The 22149-nt window shown below is 45.4% G+C and overlaps 1 protein-coding gene across 1 annotated transcript; it reads right to left on the bottom strand.

Moving 5' to 3' along the window:
* Positions 1-4431: 4431 nt before the first annotated feature.
* JCAD (junctional cadherin 5 associated) lies at positions 4432-20725 on the bottom strand. Its single transcript, XM_082014932.1, has 3 exons — positions 20423-20725; positions 9978-13627; positions 4432-4798 (listed from the first exon to the last, which is right to left on the bottom strand). The coding sequence occupies exons 1-3, from the start codon at positions 20719-20721 to the stop codon at positions 4764-4766; spliced, it is 3984 nt and encodes a 1327-aa protein (XP_081871058.1). The 5' UTR covers positions 20722-20725; the 3' UTR covers positions 4432-4763.
* Positions 20726-22149: the final 1424 nt, after the last annotated feature.

Here is a 22149-nt window from a genome sequence, read left to right as displayed (position 1 = left end):
TTTCTTTAAAAATAGAGTTGATGGTAAACAGCTTTAATTTAGTCCCCAGGGAGAGATGCAGTGAACATTTTCATGCAAGTTTGAATAAGAATTAAATCACAATTTCCCAACTTTTCTAATTAATTCAGTGATATAGTCATCATCTCATGAAATCTTCAGCTTGATCCCTTATTGGGATTATGCAGAAGAATAGCAGTTTGAACTCTGTCGATTCCACTTGTAATTAAATCTCACTCCAGTAAATTAGGACTGCAGCATCATGGCTTATTGCCAGTGGAGGGAAATGAGGGGATCGTTTGATCCTCAACCAAGAAAATACCAATGTCCTCCAAAAGGACAGCTTTACAGAAAACATTCAAAAGGAGGACAAGCTGTCAATCCTTCCATTCCTTCTAATGCTGTTTTGTCTCTCTTCTGTGAGCTGATGGCTCCTGCCAAGTAAAGATTCACTTCTCACGTATACTTGCCTCTATCAGATCTTGAACCCAGACAAAAGTGCCCACTTCGCAATTGCAAGAACTTCTACCACTTAAAATGCAAGAACATTTCGCTTCTACTTTTCTCCCAATCACTCCATAGTTCTTCCTTCGAAAAGGGCCAGTGAAGAAAATAGCAACATTTTAACCCAAAGAGAAGGTCGAGTACTATAAAACTAAGATTCAGCTGGCTGTCCATGTGGCAAAGGCAACAGAATGTTGACCCTAGATACTAGTATTGATTTATGATATTAAACAGAAATATTTTATTAAATTCTAATATTTATATGTAAATAAGCTTGATGGGACTCATTATTTTTGAAGGGTGACAGACTAATTCTGTTACCTGACCACTTTACGCATATGCTGTCCTTATTTTTTTCAAGAGTTATTGGATGTTTCAGTATATCGATTATTTGCTCCCAACATCAGGAGCTGAGAAAGGAAACCTGAGGGTTTTGATGAAGGATAGTTTGCAGCAAAGACTAGTCAGCCATAAAACCTGTGGTATGAAATACAACAGTCCTTCTTATGCCTAGGGAAGGTTTCTTGAGTTAGTAGCTGACAAATGATGCTGGCATATCGCTGAGCATTTCAGTCACCAGGGATGGCCAGTCATTCAGAAGGATTTCCCTCCTTCGCCTCCCGCATCCCACCCCGTTTAGCTGACAGTGGGATTTGAAACACATGCTTAAGAGCTCTCCTCAGCCCACACTTCTGTCTAGTTCAGAATGCCTCTCGCAAGGAGACTGGGGTGGGAGCAGAAAATAGTGAGTCTTCGTGGAAATAGACTTTGTGCTCAGGGGAACCGCACGAGGGAGCGCTTTCACCTTCAAAACATGGCATCCCCTCTAGCCATCCTCTCTGGGCAGTCCCTCCGGGCAGCCCCTGGACATCTCCTTCCTCCGCAGCCCTCCACTGCAGCGCCGGAGGGATTTGCCTTTCTTTGTTGGCATAGGTGACTAAAGCTGGACTGGGACAATCCAGTAGCCCCTGAAGCTCAGACAGAAGAGAAGAGGCTGAAACTTTGTGTTAGTCATTTGTCTTCTTGGCACCTTAGCACTGCCACCAAGTGCTGTTACTGTCACTTAATCCCTTGGGCTGACTATCCATTCTGGATTTCAACAGGTTAAATGGAAGGAGATTGGCAGGTCCTATTTAGCTGTCCATCTCCTGAGGAATCTCCCCATTAAACATTTTTTAAATGTATAAACCAGGCACTTTTTTTTTTTTCATGATCTTTTGGGAATGCTCGTGAAACGGCTATCTTCCCAAACAAGCACTTTGATAACCTGTCATCCCACCCCAGCTTCCCCAGCTGCAGCAGTACGGCAACAGTGCAAGGTGGGTACACAACAGCTTGTAACAACGTGATTTCTGAGGTTCCAGCTCTGCTCTTCCTCCCGAGACTGAAGATAAATGCACAGTTCTTCACTGCTGCTCCGCAGCCACACGACTGCATTGCAGGAGGCACTGGGAACAGGCTGCCACAGCCTCCTGCTCTGCGTCCACTCAGCCCAAGCTCCTGCCGTTGCCATTACCAGTGACAGCTGTTGCCGTGACAGTTTCATGCACTCATTGAGACAGGCACTGAAAGTCACCATTTACTGCTTTTTAACTACATCTGGTGTAAAAGAAGCTTTCTGTTGACTCCTGTTTGCCACTGGCAAAAGGCTTCTGGGAAGGCGTTCGGCTATGGTACCATCCAGCCCATTCCGACAGCTGACATTTTAATTATGGCCCAGGCTTCTGAAGAAACACTGAGCCACAATCATTCATAAAACTATATTCCGTGTATTTCTTAGCTGTGTGCATCACAGTATGAAATGAAACAGCCAGTGTTGTTAGAAGAATACACCACTTTTAAACCAGTACTAACTCTAGTCTTTCATCCACTGGTAAGTCACATACTACTGCCAAACAAACTTCACTAATGTTCTAGGTTTTAATTTCTCATTTTTAGGTAATGACCCCCCAATATTGCTGCTTCCTATTTCCTTCTCTTTTTTCTTTTTTTTTGAGATCTTGGCTGTTTATGTGCATTGGAAAAGTAATTACTTGACATGACTGATGAGACAGACATTGCAGAATTGATTAACCCCCTCCCCATCAGAAAATAAAATGCACAGGAAAAAAAAAAATCACTAGTTATATGTGACAATTTAAACTGCTTCAGAAATCAAGGATAAATTAAAACTTCCAAGTTATTTTCAGGCATCTCAGCTTTACTAGTAAGTGGGATGATGCAAGTTGAAGCAATTCTTTTTAAGAACTCTTTTTTTATGGGCAGAATTGGAGTGAGGGGAGGTGGAAGAAACATGTTTTGTAGCTATTTACTAGACCCCAGATGTCCTAGATGGTGATGAACAAAGGTGGATATAGTGAGTGGTGGGAACAGTTTGTCAACAAGTATTGCTACACAGCATGCACAACAGTTGATAAAATAAATTATACACCACATTTTCTTTTCAAACAAGCTTTAAATAGTCCATATGTAACAGAATCATGTGTTACAGACAAGAAATTCTTGCTGCCAAAACACAGGATAAGCATTTTTCCCCATCGTTTCTTCCAAATTACAGACTTAGGAAAAATATTTCAAGAAATTAGAAGATTTTAAAAAATAAAATTATGCTAAAAACCAGCAAAGGCCAGTAGAATAGACTGGTGAAGTACATGAACAAGTCAGAAGAATGTTAGTACACAGGTACTTACAAAAAAACCACACCAGAGTGGACATAAAGGCTTTAAAGACAGAGATACTATGCAGGCTAATTCAGTATCAGAGAGCAGAATGCATAGGCTTTATTATAAACTCTGTAATTCATGCATTTGTGTGTGCAGAGAAAATATACTTAAAGCCATGTATTTAAATGCCATCAAGAAGACATTTGAACTCCTCCCCAACAACATCAGTTGACTTCAGGGAAGAATTAAACCCAGGTATGTCTATTTTTATACACTGGCCTAATCCAAACCCATACTGTGTAAAAGGGAACAAAGTAAAAGAAAACAACCACGTATTTTTCTGAGCTGCTCAGAGACACTGGGATAAAGATCCAAACCCACTTTTTGTTAATCGCTGTCGCTGGAATGTAATGGCAGCAACATCAGCCCAGACTGTTCTCAGCTGTGTTTCGGAAAGTGGCTCCAAGAAGAACGATGCAAGGGTTGAGTGGGGAAAAATAGAAAGTACATACATACATACATACATACATATATATATATAGATGGCTCTTTTCAGAACAAAATAAGGTAGCAGTACTGAGTATGTGACAATATGGAGTGTGCATTAAGATATACAAGTGAAATCTGCTTGGGGCACCTTCACTCAGAGGGATAAGTCTTCTTAAAATATAATAACAATAATAATAATAATAATAATACTTCTTTATACTTGCCACTTGTTAGCAATTGTTTACATCGTAGAAAAATAGATAGTATTCTGTAACAAGAAATATAGTTACTTTGTTAAAATGGGCTATTTTAAACCAGCTACTATTCTTTCATATAAAGAATTTCTAAACAGCAAAACAAAAATAGGTAATACTGAGTGCAAAACAGCCAGTGGTATACTTTGCATTGGTTTGAAACACTAGTTGCCAGCTACTATAATTACATGTTCTGTACACTGTACTACAAAAGTCTTCCATCTTTAGAAACTTTGGGGTTTTTGCTTTTATTCTCGCTAGGTGGCAAGTAAATATCTAATCCAAGTAAATTCAAACTCTGGAAGTCAGAAAAAATTTCACAATCAGTCTTCACTACCATTCTCTCACATTCCTTCCCCCATGTAGTGCAGCAGCACTTTCTACTTATGGCCAAAAATCTCTTAAGTTAAACAAAGTTTAGACTGTAGATACTTAGAAGTTTAGCTTATAAATTCACATTTTTTTAAAAATCATTTCACTAATCTCCCACGTTTACATTTACACCAAAAAGAAAGCTCGAAAGCCTCACTTCATGCATTTCATCACCCCCGCTAAAGACCGAAACAGAGTTCAGATAAAAACTCTTTGCCAACGGTAGGTATTAAGTCTTAATGCTACAAAGCCAGATGGTTCCAATGTAGAAGTCAGATTTTTCTGTAGTCTCCGCAGCAGTTTCAGATATGAATAGCTAATTCCTAGTGGCAGTGGTAAAGGCATTATCAGTACACCATGAACACCACAAATGGAGGCAATCTCCAAGCATCAAAGAACAAAAAACAAACAAAAAGCACCCAGAAGAAAGATCAGTGAAACATTCTTAGTGGAGCAGAAATCTCTGTTCTCCTCGCCATTCATCTCACACCTTTTCAACTTTGGTGGGGTCATATGTAGCTGAAAAAAAGACAAGAAAAGACTATTAATAATGTATTGGGAAATCTATTCAATGTTGCTAGACATCTTTTCCCTAGTTTTTATTAAAAAAATAAGCTAATACTGGAGTTACAGCCTTGAAGATACATACTACATTCCTGACCCAAATTCTGTATTTACACTAGTGTAATTGGGGAGGACCTTGGATCAAATGCATGCAGATATAATTTGGGAAACCTTGAATAGGTAGGAGTAAGCACACTGACTGCTAAATAAGTGATTACTTCTAGTTTTCAGATGCTTTGACAGGGACAGAAAGGCTTAAGATTTCCCCCCTCTTGTACTGAACGCTAAGAACAAGTAAATGCTTTAAGCATCCTAGCAGGGTGTTTAAGGCTGGCTGAAGCAGTGATGATGCCAACCAGCCATCAGGGTCTTTTCATTCGATAGAAAATCCGTGGTTTCAGACTAATTCAACAGAATACAGGAAAGCACAGCTGCATTTCATCGCTATGGTTAGACTGTCTCACTCCAGTCTGCAAAACTGCATCTCATGTTTTGAACATTATTCACTGAATCACTGGACTGGCTTTAACATTGGTCTTCATTTTCACACATTTCAGCTGAACATTGTCAGTTCACAGAACAGACCACACTGGTTTTCTTCCCCCAACACTGGCCATGAAGTGAGCAGACACGAGACTTTTCCTTCATCCTTGTGACTCTGGGACAGGATTGCAACGAAAGGGCTTTGCCTTGTGAGATCTGCATGCCCTGTGCCACCATGCACACATCCTAGGCTCCTTGGGATACACGGTCATGGCGTGGAGGAACCAGGGCTACCTGCGGAGGTGTCTGTAGGCACAAGGGCCTGGACAAACCAGCACTTGCAGCCCATGCTAACGCGTGCTACTTGCTGGTCTTATGCAACCTGGGTATCTGTGCTAACCTTAAACATTCCTCCTGTAGGCTGTACTCCCACAGCACTTGCAGTTAAACAGTGGAGCATGAAAATAGTTGCACACATAAATATCACACTTTGGAGTAAAACGTTTACCCTCAGGACTTTAATGTTGATGTGAGTGAATGTCTTCATTCAAACAAGCGTAAAAATCCTCAGAAGGAAATTTTTACTCCTGACTGCAAGTGTCCACCTGCAACATTCAGACTCATATCAAGGGGGGACTGGCTAAGAAAGAATTTCTGGATTTGTCCCCAGTAGGTGGATTCCTGGTGCAGGATCCTTTATCACTTCTGTTGCCCACGGTCCTCAAATTGCTAGGCCAGCCAAGAAAGGAGCCTGTGCCAGCAACACCTATGTTTTCAGAACTGCTTATCACTATTCAGCCTCTTCTGGTATTCCCAAACTTCAAGAACAGACACCACATGAAAGCAAAAAAATCAAGAGGAAAGATGTTTTTGAGGGCTAGTGCACTCCAGAGTAATGCTCCATGTTTCTACGCTTAATGCACTGATGGTGTGGGAAGATGCCTTTAAAGCAGTAACATTTTTTCGACTGTAAATATTTTGCCTTCTAAACTGCTAGAACATAGAAAAATTCTGAACTGTTCTGAGGCTGACTGTGTGAGGCTGACCTAAGAATAAAAATGGATTTACATTTCAGAAACCCGATTTTCTTAAGGCCGGATACATTCCCACTAATAGAACTCCCCAGAAAACTGCAGGTTGTATTGGGAATGTGTGGCAAGGTTTTGGTAGCAGTGGGGGTTGCAGTGGTGGCTTCTGTGAGGAGCTGCTGGAAGCTTCTCCTGTGTCTAATGGAGCCAGTGCCAGCCGGCTACAAAACACACCCACCACTGGCCAAGGCTGAGCCCACCAGTGGTGGTGGTAGCACCTCTGGGATAATGTATTTAAGAAGAGGAAAAAAAAGGGCGCATGGCATTTTCTGATGGAGAGAGGAGTGAGAAGATGTGAGAGGAACAGCCCTGCAGCCCCCAGGTCAGAGCAGCAGGAGGGGCAGGAGGGGCTCCAGGTGCCGGAGCAGAGGTTCCCCGGCAGCCCCTGGGGAAGCCCACGGGGAGGCCGGCTGTGCCCCTGCGGCCATGGAGCTCCACGGGGGAGCAGATCTCCAGCCACACCCGGGGAGGGCCCCACGTCGGAGCAGGGGGATGTCCGAAGGAGGCCGTGACCCCGTGGGCAGCCCGCGCTGGAGCCGGCTCCTGGCAGGGCCTGTGGCCCCGTGGGGAGAGAGAGGAGCCCCGGCTGGAGCAGGTTTGCTGGCAGGACCTGGGACCCCGCGGGGGCCAGGCTGGAGCAGCCCGTTACTGAAGGACGGCACCCGTGGGGGGACCCAGGCTGGAGCAGCCAGTTCCTGAAGGACGGCACCCATGGGGGGGCCCAGGCTGGAGCAGCCAGTTCCTGAAGGACGGCACCTGTGGGGGGCCCAGGCTGGAGCAGCTTGTGAAGAACTGCAGCCCATGGGAAGGACTCACACTGGAGAAGTCCATGGAGGACGGTCTCCTGTGGGAGGGACCCCAGGCTGGAGCCGGGGCAGAGTGTGAGTCCTCCTCCCCCTGAGGAGGAAGGAGCGGCAGAGACAACGTGTGATGAACTGACCACAACCCCCATTCCCCGTCCCCCTGCACCGCTCGGGGGGAGGAGGGAGAGAATTTGGGAGTGAAGTTGGGCCCAGGAAGAAGGCAGGGGTGGGGGGAAGGTGTTTTAAGATTTGGTTTTATTTCTCATTATCTTACTCTGATTTTGATTGGTAATAAATTAAACTAATTTCCCCAAGTCACGTCTGTTTTGCCCATGACGGTAATCAGTGAGTGATCTCTCCCTGTCCTCATCTTGACCCACCAGCCTTTCGTTATATTCTGTCTCCCCTGCCCAGCTGAGGAGGGCAGTGACAGAGCCGCTCTGGTGGGCACATGGCATCCAGCCAGGGTCAGCCCACCACAGGGGTCCTCACTGTTTCAGGGAGGGGCCGAGGGGGAGAAAATCAGGCCACCAGAGGTGGAGCCTCTGCATGGCTCAGTTTATTCCTTGAAAGCTTACCCACACCCTCAGCACCTAAACCAAGGACAGGCTGCCAGGCTACCTCACAGTTCTGGGGGGACAAACACTGGAGTTCCAGCACTGACACAGAAATGTTTATTCAACATTTGGTTAAGCTCACTTGAAATGCTCTCTACAGAAACAAAGCCAGATCAGCAGCCTCATGGAAGCAGTCTTCAAACAGCAAAGGAGAAAAGACATCCAGTGCCTTTGGAAACATTTGGAGATGTTCTTCTAATGGCAGTATTTGCATAGTAAGAGCAGCTTCTTGCACTGAGTTTCGGCAGAGCTCTCACTCTGAGATGACTGTTCATCTGCCAAGCTGCATTATACATGTGAAAACCGGTTTCTGCTAAGGCGCTACCCTCTGCGACCGGCCCAGTCTGCAATTATAAGACTAACATAACCCTACCTCACTCCAAATACAATGGCCTTTAGCAATATTTACTCTTTAAAAGCAACAAATACAATGGTTTTCCAGGATTCTCATTTTTCCTTTCAATGGTAGCAGTGAGCTAGTCTGGAAGTTGGAGTGCGAGTTAACAGAGGAAGACACAACATCAGGCCTTTCTACAAACATGAATCTTCAGTCCTGCCCCACTAAGGTAAACTGAAGATTTTGTGGCCATCAACAAATCGGGGGGTCCTTGGGTGGGAAGAAGCCAGTGGAGGAGACACCTTCCCGCCCCGTGTGAGCGTGCGATACTCTGCAGTACTGCAGCAGGAAGGGATATCCACGCTGTGCAGATGTGAGGAGGGCTGTTACGTCTGCAAGGGAACTGCTGCAATGGGAACACACTGCAGAATACAAGCCTGGCATTGTCAGCAAAAGGGATAAATTTAGACCTAATTTACTGCAGAATAACTCTCCAATAAAACACATGCAATCTGTTTTGATACATCCCTGAAGTCATGTCACCACAACAGTTACTTTCTTCACTCCAGCAGAAACCCCAAGGGAGGAAAGCATATGAAATGCATGTGGGACATACTAGACCTGATGGGTACAAGGAAGCTAAATTAGCCTGTTTGGAAAATCTGGTCTAGAGATTTTCAGTCAGTTCAGAGCAGAAAGACACAGAGCTGTGGGATACAGAAAAAGACATGAAGGGAAAGGCTGCAAGACTGCAGGAGTCAATACTTAGAACTCATACAAATAATTCTCTTCAGATGGAAATACATAAATCCACATTAAAGTATGCTCCATTTAATTTCAGCCCCTCTGTACTGGAAAACTGTGAACAGATTTATATTGATGATATTTAATGAATAACCTGTGCAGATTTCAAGGTAGAGTGTCAGCTGTTACACAGAGCATGGAAAAAGGAAGGAGGAGATTAATATTAATTTCACAACTTTCACACCATACATTTGCTCACTCCAGTTAATTTAATGGACTAGACAGGTGGCCTGGGATATTTAGCTCTTTACACAGATCTATGGCAACAACCGATATTCAATTGTTCAACACAATGCCGTATGAAAACTGTTTTGGAGAGAGAACAGCTCATGTTACTTTGGGGATGCATATGGACTACACAAGTTTATATGTTTCTGAGAGATGAGGAACACAAAAAAAAAAAAAAGGTGTTCACTGAAAAAGTCAACTTTCCATTTGACCTGGGGATAACAGTTATTCTCAACATCTGATCTGGAAAATTTTCATGAGAGAGAGAATTTTCCAGGCCCCTTAATACAGCCATTTCCCAGAGGCTTCACAGAAGAACATCAGATTTTTATTTTTAGTTTCTTCTGAACTCTGATGTAGTATGTGTCGACTTAAGTATTAGAGAGGGGAAAAAATGGGTATTCAAGGAGAGGCTATGATTAAATCACCACGTGTTCCCAAACACTGGCACTAGAGTGACTATCTCTGATCTCTGATATTTGAAGCTGGCAGTTCCCCGAAACAATTAGAGATAAGACCTCAGGGAGTGCTCCAGTCTCTGTGTATGAGTTTCAGTATCACAAGTGAGTTTTACAGTAACTTTTCCTAAAATGGGATCAGAGAACACTCATTTTCTCTTCCACAAGGAGAGCAAAGGGGGTGGCAACCAGATGGGGGTAGTACCACCTACAGCCTGTTACTATTTGAGCAGCATTATGTGGGCATAAGCAAACAGATCATGCCCATTACATAAGGAAACGGTACGCATTTGGATCTCCCATAATAGGGTCTTACCTAAAGAAAAATCTCTGTCACTCTTCTTCTTGTCCATTCCACCTAAATATCCGTTTTCACTGAGAGAGATAACACGCTTGGAAACAGCCCCTGAGCTTGTCAGTTTGCTTCCTCTCTCCTCTTGTACCCTCGACAGCTTCTCCTCATCCACCTCCTCTCCTGAGTCTGCGCTCTTAATGCTCAGACGTCTCATCCGGGAGACAGAGTCAACTTCTTTCATTCGCACTAAGCGATCCATGGCAGTCCGGCTTGGTGGAGAAGTGAGCTTGCCTTGGAGTGTCTCTATCACTTTCGAGGTGCTTCTTACTTTCTTTTCTGAATGCTGATACACAGCTGACTTGCAAACCAAGTTTTGGTCCTCACCTTGGCGGGGACTCATAGGTTGTTCAAGAACCTGCTCAGTTACCGGTGTTTTAGCATTGGCTTCCTGGTGAGTGGTCTGGCATTCATCAGGGTATAAAGATCGGCCTCCTGCTCTGACAAAGAGAGCACTCTCTGTCCAGCCACACTTTCGTCTGCCTTCGTAAGAACCATCCTTTTTTCCTTCTTTGTCACTTACTGTGCTCCCCACTGATGACTCAAAGTCCTGGGCACCGTTTGCAGGGCTAGTGCCTGGGTGGCGCCCTATGTGGTCATCTGGAAGGAGAGACTCCACTGCTATATCTATACCTAAAATTCTTGCAGCTCTTGCCTGCAATGACTCATTCACAGGGATTTCCACTGCATTTGCATTTGAAGAGTGATCAGAATTGTTAGCACCAGGTCCTGGAGCTACATCAAGTCCCACTGACCTCAAATCTGGCTCAGAGCGCCCTTGGTTCCTCTTCGTTAGTGACAGGCGTACTACTGAGCCTCTCTCTAACACCACATCATTTGTGGGATTTGCACCTTTGCTTAATTTAATAAAGTCCAGGTAATTTTGGTCTTCGCTCATCTCCTGCAAGACAGGGTTATTGAAAGGATTACTGTGACATGAACTTCTTGGGCTACTGGACAAACCTCTCTTGAGAGGGCCCACATGAACTGGCTGCTTGCTTGTTCTGTTCTTGGCTTCCCCTGTCCTCATTTCTGTTATCAGACTTCCATCTGCTGGCCCGACTCCTTCACTGCTCCCTCCTGGCTGTGAGGAGCCTTGAGAGCCAACAAAGCCCAGCCTACCGCCATGCTCTGTCCCCACGCTCCAACTTTCAGACTTACTTTTAACTCTTCCTGACTTAAATACAGGCACCTCTGGCACAACTGTTTCTGATTTCCCACCGTGTTTTGGCTCCTGGTTTGACTTCTCATTTCTGGATGCCCTCCTCTGCATAAGGGCACCTGCCTGCAGAGAAACCGCTGCACTTTCCAAATCTTCTTCACTGCTTGTGCTCTCCTCCTGCCCTTGCAGCTCCTTGTTAAAACTTTCTAGCTCACTTATTGCATCCCAGGGACGGCGACTTACAGGCTTCAACAAGAACTGCCCAAACAGCTCTTTACTGTTGCAGGGAGCGCCTGCTTCTCCCTTAACTACATCTCCCTTGGAAAGGCCAGTTTCCCTTTCCTGGGCAGACACAGGCTGTCTCTGATGGGCTTTTGGGGAGGGGGCCTGAAGGACCGAGGTGGCAGTCTTGGAAAAAGCACTGTTGCTAGACTGGCTGAGGTACACCTGACCCTTCATGCCGTAAGCACTCTGTCTGCAGCTTCTCTCATCAGAAGTTAACCCTGTCTGTTTTGACCCTATCCTGGATGCTGTACATCCTAGGAGCTTTGGGGACAGTGTTTTTTTACCATTGGGCTGCCCAGGCTTTGTACCATGGAAAAACGGTGGGCTTTTGGGTTCTTCAGCGAAACTGGTCTGTGTCTGCTGGTCTTTGTACTGATCACCTGGCCAGGAGCCAGAGTATTTGAGCTCTCTGTGTTTTGTAGGCTGAATAAATCTGAGGTCATTCATTTGTTTGAACTCTTCTGGTCTCCACAGCTCTTGTTTTTGTAACTCGTTTTTATTGGTCATGCTTCCTGTAAGTGCTTGTAACTCCAAGTCTGTGGAAGACATACTTAAGAGACTTTGTTCTTGCAAAGCCCCATTGTTATCAAACCCATTCTTATCAGGGCTCTGGGTTATGTTGTTGTTCCTATCTGTATCTGGCAGATTGGATTCTGATTTAACTGGGATAGAGACCAAACAAAATATAGTTTCATTCATTTTTTTCTTTGAACTCTTTTTGCTCTGCATCCCAGTTCCAGGTTCAAACTTTTTCACTTTTGTAACAGTTTCACAGGTGCTGTCCATATGTGAATTTCTTACACAAAGTTTGCCTTTTGTGTACTCCGCACTGTCTTCATTATGGGGGCTGTGATTAGTTGTGCTACAACTGTCTCTTTGGTCCGGCAAGGCACAATTTTCCCGATCTCGGATGGAAGGTGCCAACCATCTGTTGCTATGGGTGGAGCTGTCAGAACTTCTTTCTCCGTTTGCAGAGTTGGACAAGTTTGATGCATCCAAAAAGGCACTGTTGTACTGTACTTCAAGATCTCTCTCTTGCAAAGCACCAGAACTGGGACTACATGCATTTTCAGTGTATTTAGCATTGTCCTGCAGACTTTCTGGTGGTGCAATTTTAATGTGTCGTATCCGAGGATCATTGAAGGGAATATACTGAACAGAACGCAGGTAGTCAGCAGGGCGCCTTGCATGGCTTTGCTTCCCATGAGGAAGATGGTTGTCTTTGCAAGGGTCACCCCCTGGTTCAAAAGTATTCATGGCTGGTCGTTGGCAGGGGACAATCCGCTCTGCAGGACCCTGCTGATCGCTGCTGGCATACGTGTCAGTGTTAGGCACTTCATTGAGGGGATGTGGGGTCATGTTTTGGTGAGGCGGGGATTTGTAAGAAGGAGGAGGTACGTAGACCGGGGGCTCCAAACCAGAGTCTTGAATGCAAGCATCTTGCCTTGGCTCAGTAACTTTGGCTAAGTAGGAGACAGATTCGTCTTTCTGGTAGTGGTCCTGGAAACCCGTCGTTTCTGCAGGTGCCCTCATCTGCCGCTGCAGTTCATAGGACGGAGGCTTCAGAGGTCTCCCATATTTGGGTCTCACCAGGGGAAGGAAATGGCCTCCAGTTTCATGGTGCTTGGCTGGTTCCACACTCAGTCTGTTTGGGGGATAGGAGGGGGCTTTAGTTATGCTGAGTGAGTTGTTATTGTTGGTCAGGGAGGGCATTTCAACGCACCTCATGCTCTCTGGTGAAAGGACCCTTGGCAAGGACTGTGATTTCCCCTTGTTGTGGGTGCTCAGTATGTTGTCTCCCAGAGTCAGTGAATACAGATCTTGAAGCAGCTTCTCCCTGTCACCCTCGGACATTTGCCTCCCTACCTTTTTTGGCTGGTTCCATTTTTCCATTCCCAGACTTTGCCATTTGCAGTCACCAGGCACTTCGCAGCTCTCCTGCAAGCCGCTTCTTCTGACGTACCCTGCGCCCATCCCCACCTTCAGCTGACTCTCCTTGGTGTGCCGGGGTGCCCCTGGGGCTGCAGCCAGGCCTTTCATTTCCACACCACCTTTCTGGGAATAGCCCAGTAGCACGCTGAAGTCCTGTCCTTGTCTTCTCCAGTAGGCAAGATCTTTATCAGTCTTGGGCTGGGAAGACCATGCTAATTGAGACCTGTCATAAACCCTGAAAAAGAAACACAGCATTACAGGCAGTTTGCACAGCTACCCTTTCTTTCCCTTATGGGTAAGGCCATTAGGAGGTCAAATGTTGAGTTATGCCAATGGGGTTTGTGTAATCCATTCGCAACCAGATGACTTAATGATTTTAATGAGAGGATTTAAAAGTCAGTCATTAACATGAGTAAAGGAAGGCACTGATGCTCTGTTGGCATGTTGTTAGCTATGCAAAGCTGTTAGAAAGAGAAACAAATGCACAGTTATGTGCTGTGCAAACATGCACAGCCCTCCTCGGTGGACACCAGAAAGCCAGAAATGATTGTGTCAAACTTATTTCTGCGCTCTGATACACCAAAATCTATCTGTCAAGGGGACTTACTGTGGTACACAAGTTTAATAGAAGTCCAAAGCTAAAAAGCAGAGGTAGGGAGAACAGGTGGAGGGCTATTTCATAAGATATATTCTGTAAGAAACATGATTTGCATTCCAGTACAAGAGCTGAAATTAAACATGTCGATTCCTGCATTGATTCTTGTTCATCTTTCCAAGGGAAACAAATTTCTTCAAAGTGCTTTGGATGAAATGATACATGCCACAAAAATAGTGATGTATCTGCACAGTTCTGAATAAGATGGAACCACTATTTAAAATCTGAAATGCATCAAAAGTAGTACAGCATTGTTAAATAGAAGAGGGATTAACTCCAACAATCTATTACTGAAATATGAAAGACATAAGATATTTTATTGCAGATTAGAAATTCAGAGCACAGATTTACATGAACAGAATAGGTTCTTTGTGTGTTCTGAACAGTGTCAACTATTTCATATATTACTGCTAAACAAAATCGGTACCCTTCTATATAAATAATTAATCTTGTACTTGAACCGTGTTCTGCTATTCTTGTACCTAAGGTGCCCAACAATCCAACTGCCATTACACTGTGTAGCTGCCACCAGCGTAAGACTGGAAAGAAAAATCAAAATTGACAGAAATAGGGCAAGTATGTAGATAGAACCCAAGAATTTCTTTCTCTTCCCTCCACCCCAAGGTATATAAACAGTGTCATCTGTCTCTTTTTTACTAAAAACCATCATCTATTTAAATAGTAGCTTGTGAAAAACATAAAACAATTCAAAATTCAGAATGAAAATTAAGAAATCCAGATCCACAGTAATTTTCTTTTATGTACATTAACTTCATCCTGTAACTATAAAAGTTTAAAAACCAAACTGGCATAAGGAACATCTTGTTCATATTAACTCAACTGGATTAAGAGTTAACATCTGAACAAAATGTTCTGCCTCTGAAGCACAACGCACAGTTTGATCGCTGAACCCCAGGAAGTAACAGACGTCTTCATTAATTGGTGAGACATTACAGGACACCTCCTGTATTGGAAAGTTGATTGCAGAAACAGCAAACATTTCCATGCCTCTCTACATGTGGAAGCATGCAGCTGAACAAAAGCTGCCTGCTTCTGAGATTATCAAATCTACCTTTTCATCTCATCCCCCTGCTGCTGTGGCACCATTTGTATCTGTGCTTACAAAACAAGGTGAGAAACAGGGTCTAGCAGTAGACAGGAGGGAATGGACAGATTGCTCTTTCTGTTTGATTTTATCCATCATCATAAACAGGTCTACAGAAATCGCAGGAAGTACAGAGTCATAGACTCCAAGATCAGCAGAGACCGTTATGATTATTTAGTTTGACGTCTTGCTCAATGCAGGCTGTCAGACTTCCCCGAAATGATTCCTGCTTCAGTGGTAGCACGTCTTTAAGAAAGGCATCTAAAAATCTTGATCTTTAAATTTCCAGAGATGTTGTTGCAAAGCTTAATTCACCATTAAAAAAACCCCAGGTTAAATACTAAGTAAACTCAAATTCTTATCAACACAAATATAAAAACATTAGGGGAAGAAGGTATGGTAGCCAATAATGCTGAGATTTGCAACAATTGCAACTAACAGCATAGGAATGGAATAGGCTGGCTGTTTAAATGATTTAATAGGAAATCGGGAATAGGGGAGGAAGCATTACTTGACTCTTACCTAGGAAACCACTAAAACAGGAGTTTTGGTTAGTTTGCTTTTTAAAAAAACAAAAAAACCACCAAGCTCAGACATTCATTAATTAAATTTCAGTTACAGAAAGGATGTTCCTCCATTTATTAAAAGCTGTTTAAAAGATTAAATTTATTTTAAAAGAGTAAAAGATTAATATACTAGGCTCCTGTAATAAACTTCTGAATGTGGTACACTCCACCATGTAACCTGTACTATGTCATCATTGCAATGCAAACCATAGAATCACAGAATAACAGAATCATAGAATAGTTTGGGTTGGAAAGGACCTTTAAAAGTCATCTAGTCCAACCCCTCCACAATGAGCAGGGACATCTTCAACTCGATTGGGTTGCTCAGAGCCCCGTCCAACCCGACCCTGGAATGTCTCCAGGGATGGGGCATCTCCCACCTCTCTGGGCAACCTGTGCCAGTGGTTCACCACCCGCATTGTCAAAAATGTCTTCCTTAGATCTAGTCTGAATCTGCCCTCTTTTAGTTTAAAACCATTACCCCTTGTCCTATCACTACAGGCCCTGCTGAAAAGTATGTCCTCATCTTTCTTATCAGCCCCCTTTAAGTACTGGAAGAAAAAGACATTTAAAAGGAGGTATTTAGAGCATTTTAAACCCGATCTTTTCTATGATCTGCTCACAAGGCAGAGAATATCAGTGCCTCCAGCTCCTGCTCAGGTGCTAGAGGGGGTTACTCGGGCAGCCTGGTCCCCACAGGCCTCTGGGGAGGATGGCACTGCGCTGCGCAGGGGCAAGCGTCTCCCCGAGGACCCTCCAGCTTAGCTCCAGCCTGACGACTCCTCTGCTCCCAAGAACGGAGAGCAGCTCCTGCACACCCGCACGCAGCAGGCATGGCAGGCAGGCAGCAGGCAGGCGGGGAGGGAAGCGGGCAGCGGGGCAGCACAGCACAACCACGCTGCCTGTTGCGGCAGCTGTGGCCCGCAGCGTCTCCTTCCAGGATATATGACGCTTCTGCGTCTTGCAGGCAAATTAAGTGGTGGGAAGCAGAAGCACCCAAGAGCCACCCCAAGTTCAAAATGCTTCGCTACAGCCCCAGCAATGCTACACCTCTGGGCGGCTAATGCCAGCCATGCTGCTGCCTCTGCGTCCACGACATTAGCGATGAAGAGACTGCACGGTCCCTCCCCGCGGCAGCTGGTCTCTGACCGTGCCACCGTGTAGTTCCGTCTCACTACACGATACAATGGTACTGACTCATGAAGAAATGCGCACCCAGACACTGTCTGTGCTTACAAGTGCTCCACAGCTGGGAGGGGGGCCAAGGATGGAGCGGTCCCGTGGGACGAAGGAGGTAGATTTTAACATTAAGAACTCTTTCCTAAAAGGCCTGCTTCTAACAAATACCACATTTGCTGTCATAAAATGCTCCTAATTGATTCTGTATAAAATTAATCTAATGAAAAGTGTTTAAAAAACCCTAAGTATTGCTAGCTTTCTATGAATTTTAGGCCTTTGCAAGAAACGAGGCCATCAGTCCACCCTGCACCAGCTGCACAACCGCATTTCACCAAGCTGACGCTCTCAGAGCAATGGGTTGAAGCTGCCCCGTTTCCCCAGGGCAACACCGGACCAGCCGGACCTTGCACAGCCCACACATAATGGGGCCAGAAGTGAAGGAGTGTGGCGCAGGTTTTGAAGTCAAAACCCTGCGGAGCAAGGCCACTGCAGTACCCCATTTCTGGCTGCCAGCGAGCAAGCAGTGGGCAATTAGGCTCAGGGTGCTTGAGCTGCAGGCACAGGGACAGATTTGTGCCCAACGGGGCGGCACTGTTCAGAAATTTCCAGGATTTGGCAGCAGGGGGGAAAATCAGTGGTCAAGCATTGGAACAGTGGTGGAGTCACCATCACTGGAAGTATTCAAAAAACCTACAGACGTGGTACTTCAGGACATGGTTTAATGGGCATGGTGGTGTTGGGCTGGTGGTTGGACTTGATGATCTTAAAGGTCTTTTCCAACCTTAATGATTCTGTGATTCTGTGATTTTCATAGGGCTGCTCTGGACACTGGCAGCTTCTGTGCTATTTTGAGATCCTATCCTCACATACACTATTCCGAGCCCCAACACTGGGAAACACCAGCACACATTTCTAATTTTTCTAACAGGTGATCTCATTAATGATGCTATCTATTTATCTCTAAATTTGCTAGCTACCAACATAGTTCCTCCCACACAAATAGCTAAGCAAAGTGCCTCTTCTCTCCACTCAGAAGAGAAGCAGGAGGGAGTTGTCCTTCTGTGAACCCTCTCATCTCTACCCATAGGGTCAGCTTTCCCATTTTCTTTGCCTCGCCTCCTCTTCCAAACCTTTACCATGCAGCCTCCTAATGCTCAGTTAAGCAAGGACAGCCAGGACAGCCCTCTCACCATCTGCTCCCCCACGCTTTGCTTGAAGAACAATGGAATGGAGCAAAACATCACTTCCCCGCTCCACCGGGGTGTCACTCCCACCTTGCAAGCAGCAGCGGGTGGTGTGATGTGCCCACACACAGTTGCTGTGAAGCCTCTCTCCTCCTCCTCAGCAAGGTTTGATCAGCAGAACAACCCTAATGAGCGGAGATAACAGTATCATCCCCGAGACCTGCAGCCTGGCTGCGAAGGCAGCAACAAGGCTGGCAACATCACTCACTTCTGTGGTGTTTGGAAGGTGATTAGCTCTTCTACATCAGTGGTCTGAGCAAGACTGTGGTGTAGACAACCCCCTGGCTGAGGAGCCTGAGTCATGCTCCGAATTGCCGTGGAGCTGGTCAAGGTCTGTGAAGGTAGTTGGGACACACACAACTCTTCTGGCCTTCTCCCGCCACCGTGCTGCACTGCGAAGGCAGCATGAGGAGAAGGCTGCAGGAAGCCCGTGATGCCCAAAGAGCAGTGTCTTTGTGCTGGACCTGGCTGTCCCCTCTTTAGGTCCAAATGGTCTTCAAGTCTCTGCAGTGTGCAGTTCTGCCCCAGCCTGAGAACCAGGAACCTATTTCCTGTGATGGTCCAGAAACCAGCCACCAAGACCAAAATCCCTGGTGGAATTCCCTATGGCCCACCTGTGACAGGCCAGAATGCTCCAAAGTTGGCCATCACAAAAATCTTCTCTTCAGTTTTAAAACAGTTCACACTGGCATGGCAGCCCTGTGCCTCGGATGCTTCCCCAGGGCAGGGGAAAAGGTCTGGAGGAGCACTGTCACCCTGGAGTTCAGCATTTAAACTGTCAGAGAGCATTATTTTGTATTTAGCCTACACCAGCAGTGTACTACTCTACTACTCTGCCACATCCGAGAGACAGGGCAGACGCGCGAGTCCCTGCAGATGCAGCCGGGGATGGGAGGCAGGGAGGCAGCAGTCCTCCCACGCCACTGTGCACCCACGCAGGCTCTGCCCTACAGGGCGTGGGAGCAGCAGCGCTGTGGTCGATTCCAGCCTTGCACAGCCATATCTTCTTCACACCAGCTTTTCTCCATGCTGTAAACTCTGCTCCAAGGCCAAGTGCCACCTTCCTTGGCACCCCTGCACACTCTCTTCCCTGCCTTCCAAACCTTTTTCCCATTCATTCTTTTTCAGTAACTTTTCTCACTTTGTTGCCATCCAGTTTACTTCACCCAAAACACACCATGAAGGATCCTTCTTATTACCTTTAAACCTGTGTCCTCTCCTTCCTTCTCCAGAAGGGACAGTTCCACCTGGGGACCTTCACCACCGCTGGGGCTTGCTGCCCTAGGACTGCTTTACATCTCTTCCTGCCCATTATCCTAGCTGGCAGCCAGGAGCCATTCCTGCTCCAGGCAAGCAGGCTCACAAGGGGAAGAGATATGAAGGGAAAGAGCAGACGAGCCCAGCAGTCAGGAGACACGTGCCTTCGCCACGTGTTACCAAAGGTCTTCGTAAGAGGACGAGCTCCCAAGGCTATAGCGTTTTTCCCTGCTTTCAGTTTCAAGTCCATTTGGCAGGAGGAAGGGGCTTTTCCTCACAAACCATCGTCACACTTGGGCTGGCTTCCAGTCCTGCTCTAGCCCCCTTCCTTTGTTCATCTGCAGCACTCAAATAGCCGCAGAACAATGGCCGAGCTGCGGTGTGTACACACAGCTCTTCCTGCCCAGCCTGCCCCAGCCCCGGCCGCACGTACTCCGTGTTAAGCAAGCCACCATTGTACAAGCACGTTTTATGCAGTGACACAAGAGCTTCCACGGGGTTTGAGCTGTTTTAAAAAGAAACAGGCAACTTCTCATGTTTACTCCACTAGAGTGACCCTAAAAAACCAAGAAAGTCATCGGTGCGTGTAGGAACACCCACCAAGAGCTGCACGTGGCCGAATCTACAGCAAAAACCAGGGTGTATATGTGGCAGAAGCAGCTGGGTTCAGTTTTTTAAAACTGAAGAAGAGAAGGAACATTTGCCATCTTTTTTTACTGTACCTGGATTGACCTTTTCTAAGCCCATCAGAAAGGCCTTTCTGATACAGACCATATTAGTAAAGGAAATTTTGCCACACTCAGCCACTTCCTATCACCCCAATATTCTCAAAGGCCTCCCTCTAGCAGAAGGTGAATGGATGTGCCACTACTTCGTGTGGACTTGCAGTGCACGGAAATGGTCACTAGTATGGGAGCAGGAAAGGATCACAGTAAGATGGTGTCAAAGGTTAGGGTCATGCTTAGTTATCTGTCAGGACCAAAAGGAAGAGAAAGCAAAGCCATGGCATGATGCTGAAACTTACCCCCCTTCTGAAGTATGAAAAGTGGACAAACCCTGAAGGTCATGGTGGTAACCAGGACCTGCTTGCCTCCCTTGACTCCCATGGCTGCTTTCAGTGCTGCTCGAGTTGGTTTTCATGAAAGGTTTCTTGCTGTATGCCCCAGCTCTCGGTTCTGCCTCAAACCCGTTCAGCATTCTCTGAGCAGATCTGTTTCTCACGATTTCATGCTGGCATCCATCATATCTGTTCTCATATGAAACAGGAGGATTTTTTGACAATTTGTATCCATGAGAAATCAGGAGGTCCTCGACACTGAACATGTTGTGCTGGTTTCACTCACAGCTGTGCCATCAGAAAGCTCTTTCCAGCAGGACCCATCACTGGAAAACAAACCCAAAAACAAACAGAAGGCTGCTGTAAACAAGGAAAGATATCTTTGACCAGCTGGTAGGCTGCTGAAACTAGAAGTCTCATCCCCTGGCTTCAGTCTTACACCCTTATAATAAAACAGATGAAACAAAGTGCATGCAGAATCATGGGCTTACCTTCCCTAGACAATGCACCTCCATGCACTCAGCCAAGCAGCCGATGCTGCTGCTGACTCGGTCCTTTTCACTGAAGAATTCACTGGTGATTGCAGCTTTCAGATTTCACTAAGGGATCTCAAAAATATCTTTGCACTGGAGGTAAGCCCACAATTTGAGTCAGGCATTTCCTTAAAAAACAGTTTTTCTCCAGTCATGGCGAGTTGAGCTCTGTATTATGTTTTAAGTTGCTGCAGGAGGAGGGGGCGGGTTACAGGGCAATATGCCTCTCCCTACAGCTCTGCATATTCCAATTAAGAAAAAATGTTCACATGAACAGGGACAAAATATGCATGAGAACAAAAATGAATTATGGAACCACATTAAAAACCCAGGTAACATCATGCAATAACCCAGCTAAACTGCCCTTTTTACAGATTCCTCTCTTTTTGGCCTGCATTGGCCTGCCGGAGATCAGTAATCCTCAATTAGAATAATACAAAACCTAAGATTTCAAGTATGCTTTATTTTTACAGCAGACTTCCAGTGCATAAAATGACTGGGAACAACCTGAGATGTCCATGTCTATTGTGTCTCAATGATTCCAAGACACAGGATAGTCAAGATTTTTCTTCCCAGTAACAGCCCTCAATTCTAAACTGACTAGAGCAAAGATCCAGCAAACTGAATTAGTTGGCTGGAAACAATCTCTATTGTCTATACCACTCTCACAGCTTATTATGGCAATTACAGAATACCCATTCTTCCAGAGTTTCAAAAGGAGTGGAAGGTAACTATCTATTCCATAGGTTGTGCACAACAATGGACCCATTCTGGTACATTCCTCCTTGAATTGTGTTACCAGAAGAAAGAAATAACAAAAAGGTGGATAAAGAAGAAGTGAAACACACAGAAATAGGTTTGTTATCTGAAACATAAAACACTCAAGATGATTTTCCCTGCATGAAGAGTTCATTTCACATGCCTGGTGAGTAGTGTCCTTAGTAGTAGCAGGTCTACCTGAGGGACAGGAGCCCAGCATTGGCAGCTACTCAAAAGGAGAATGTCTCTGCAAAGATCATGACAAGCAACTGCATTTTATACAGTGGTCTCTAATGCTCTTCTTGGGCAAGAAGAAGGGGAGAACTCTCTTCACTGCTGTTTACGATAATTTACTTGAGATGGAGCAACTACCGAGATGCCTGCTGCGTGTTTATTAGTACT

This window comes from Phaethon aethereus (genome assembly GCF_964289735.1).
Source record: "Phaethon aethereus genome assembly, chromosome: 2".
NCBI classification, from domain to species: Eukaryota; Metazoa; Chordata; class Aves; order Phaethontiformes; family Phaethontidae; genus Phaethon; species Phaethon aethereus.
The sequence above is the reverse complement of the archived record's forward strand: the minus strand, read 5'-3'. Positions and strand labels throughout refer to the sequence as shown.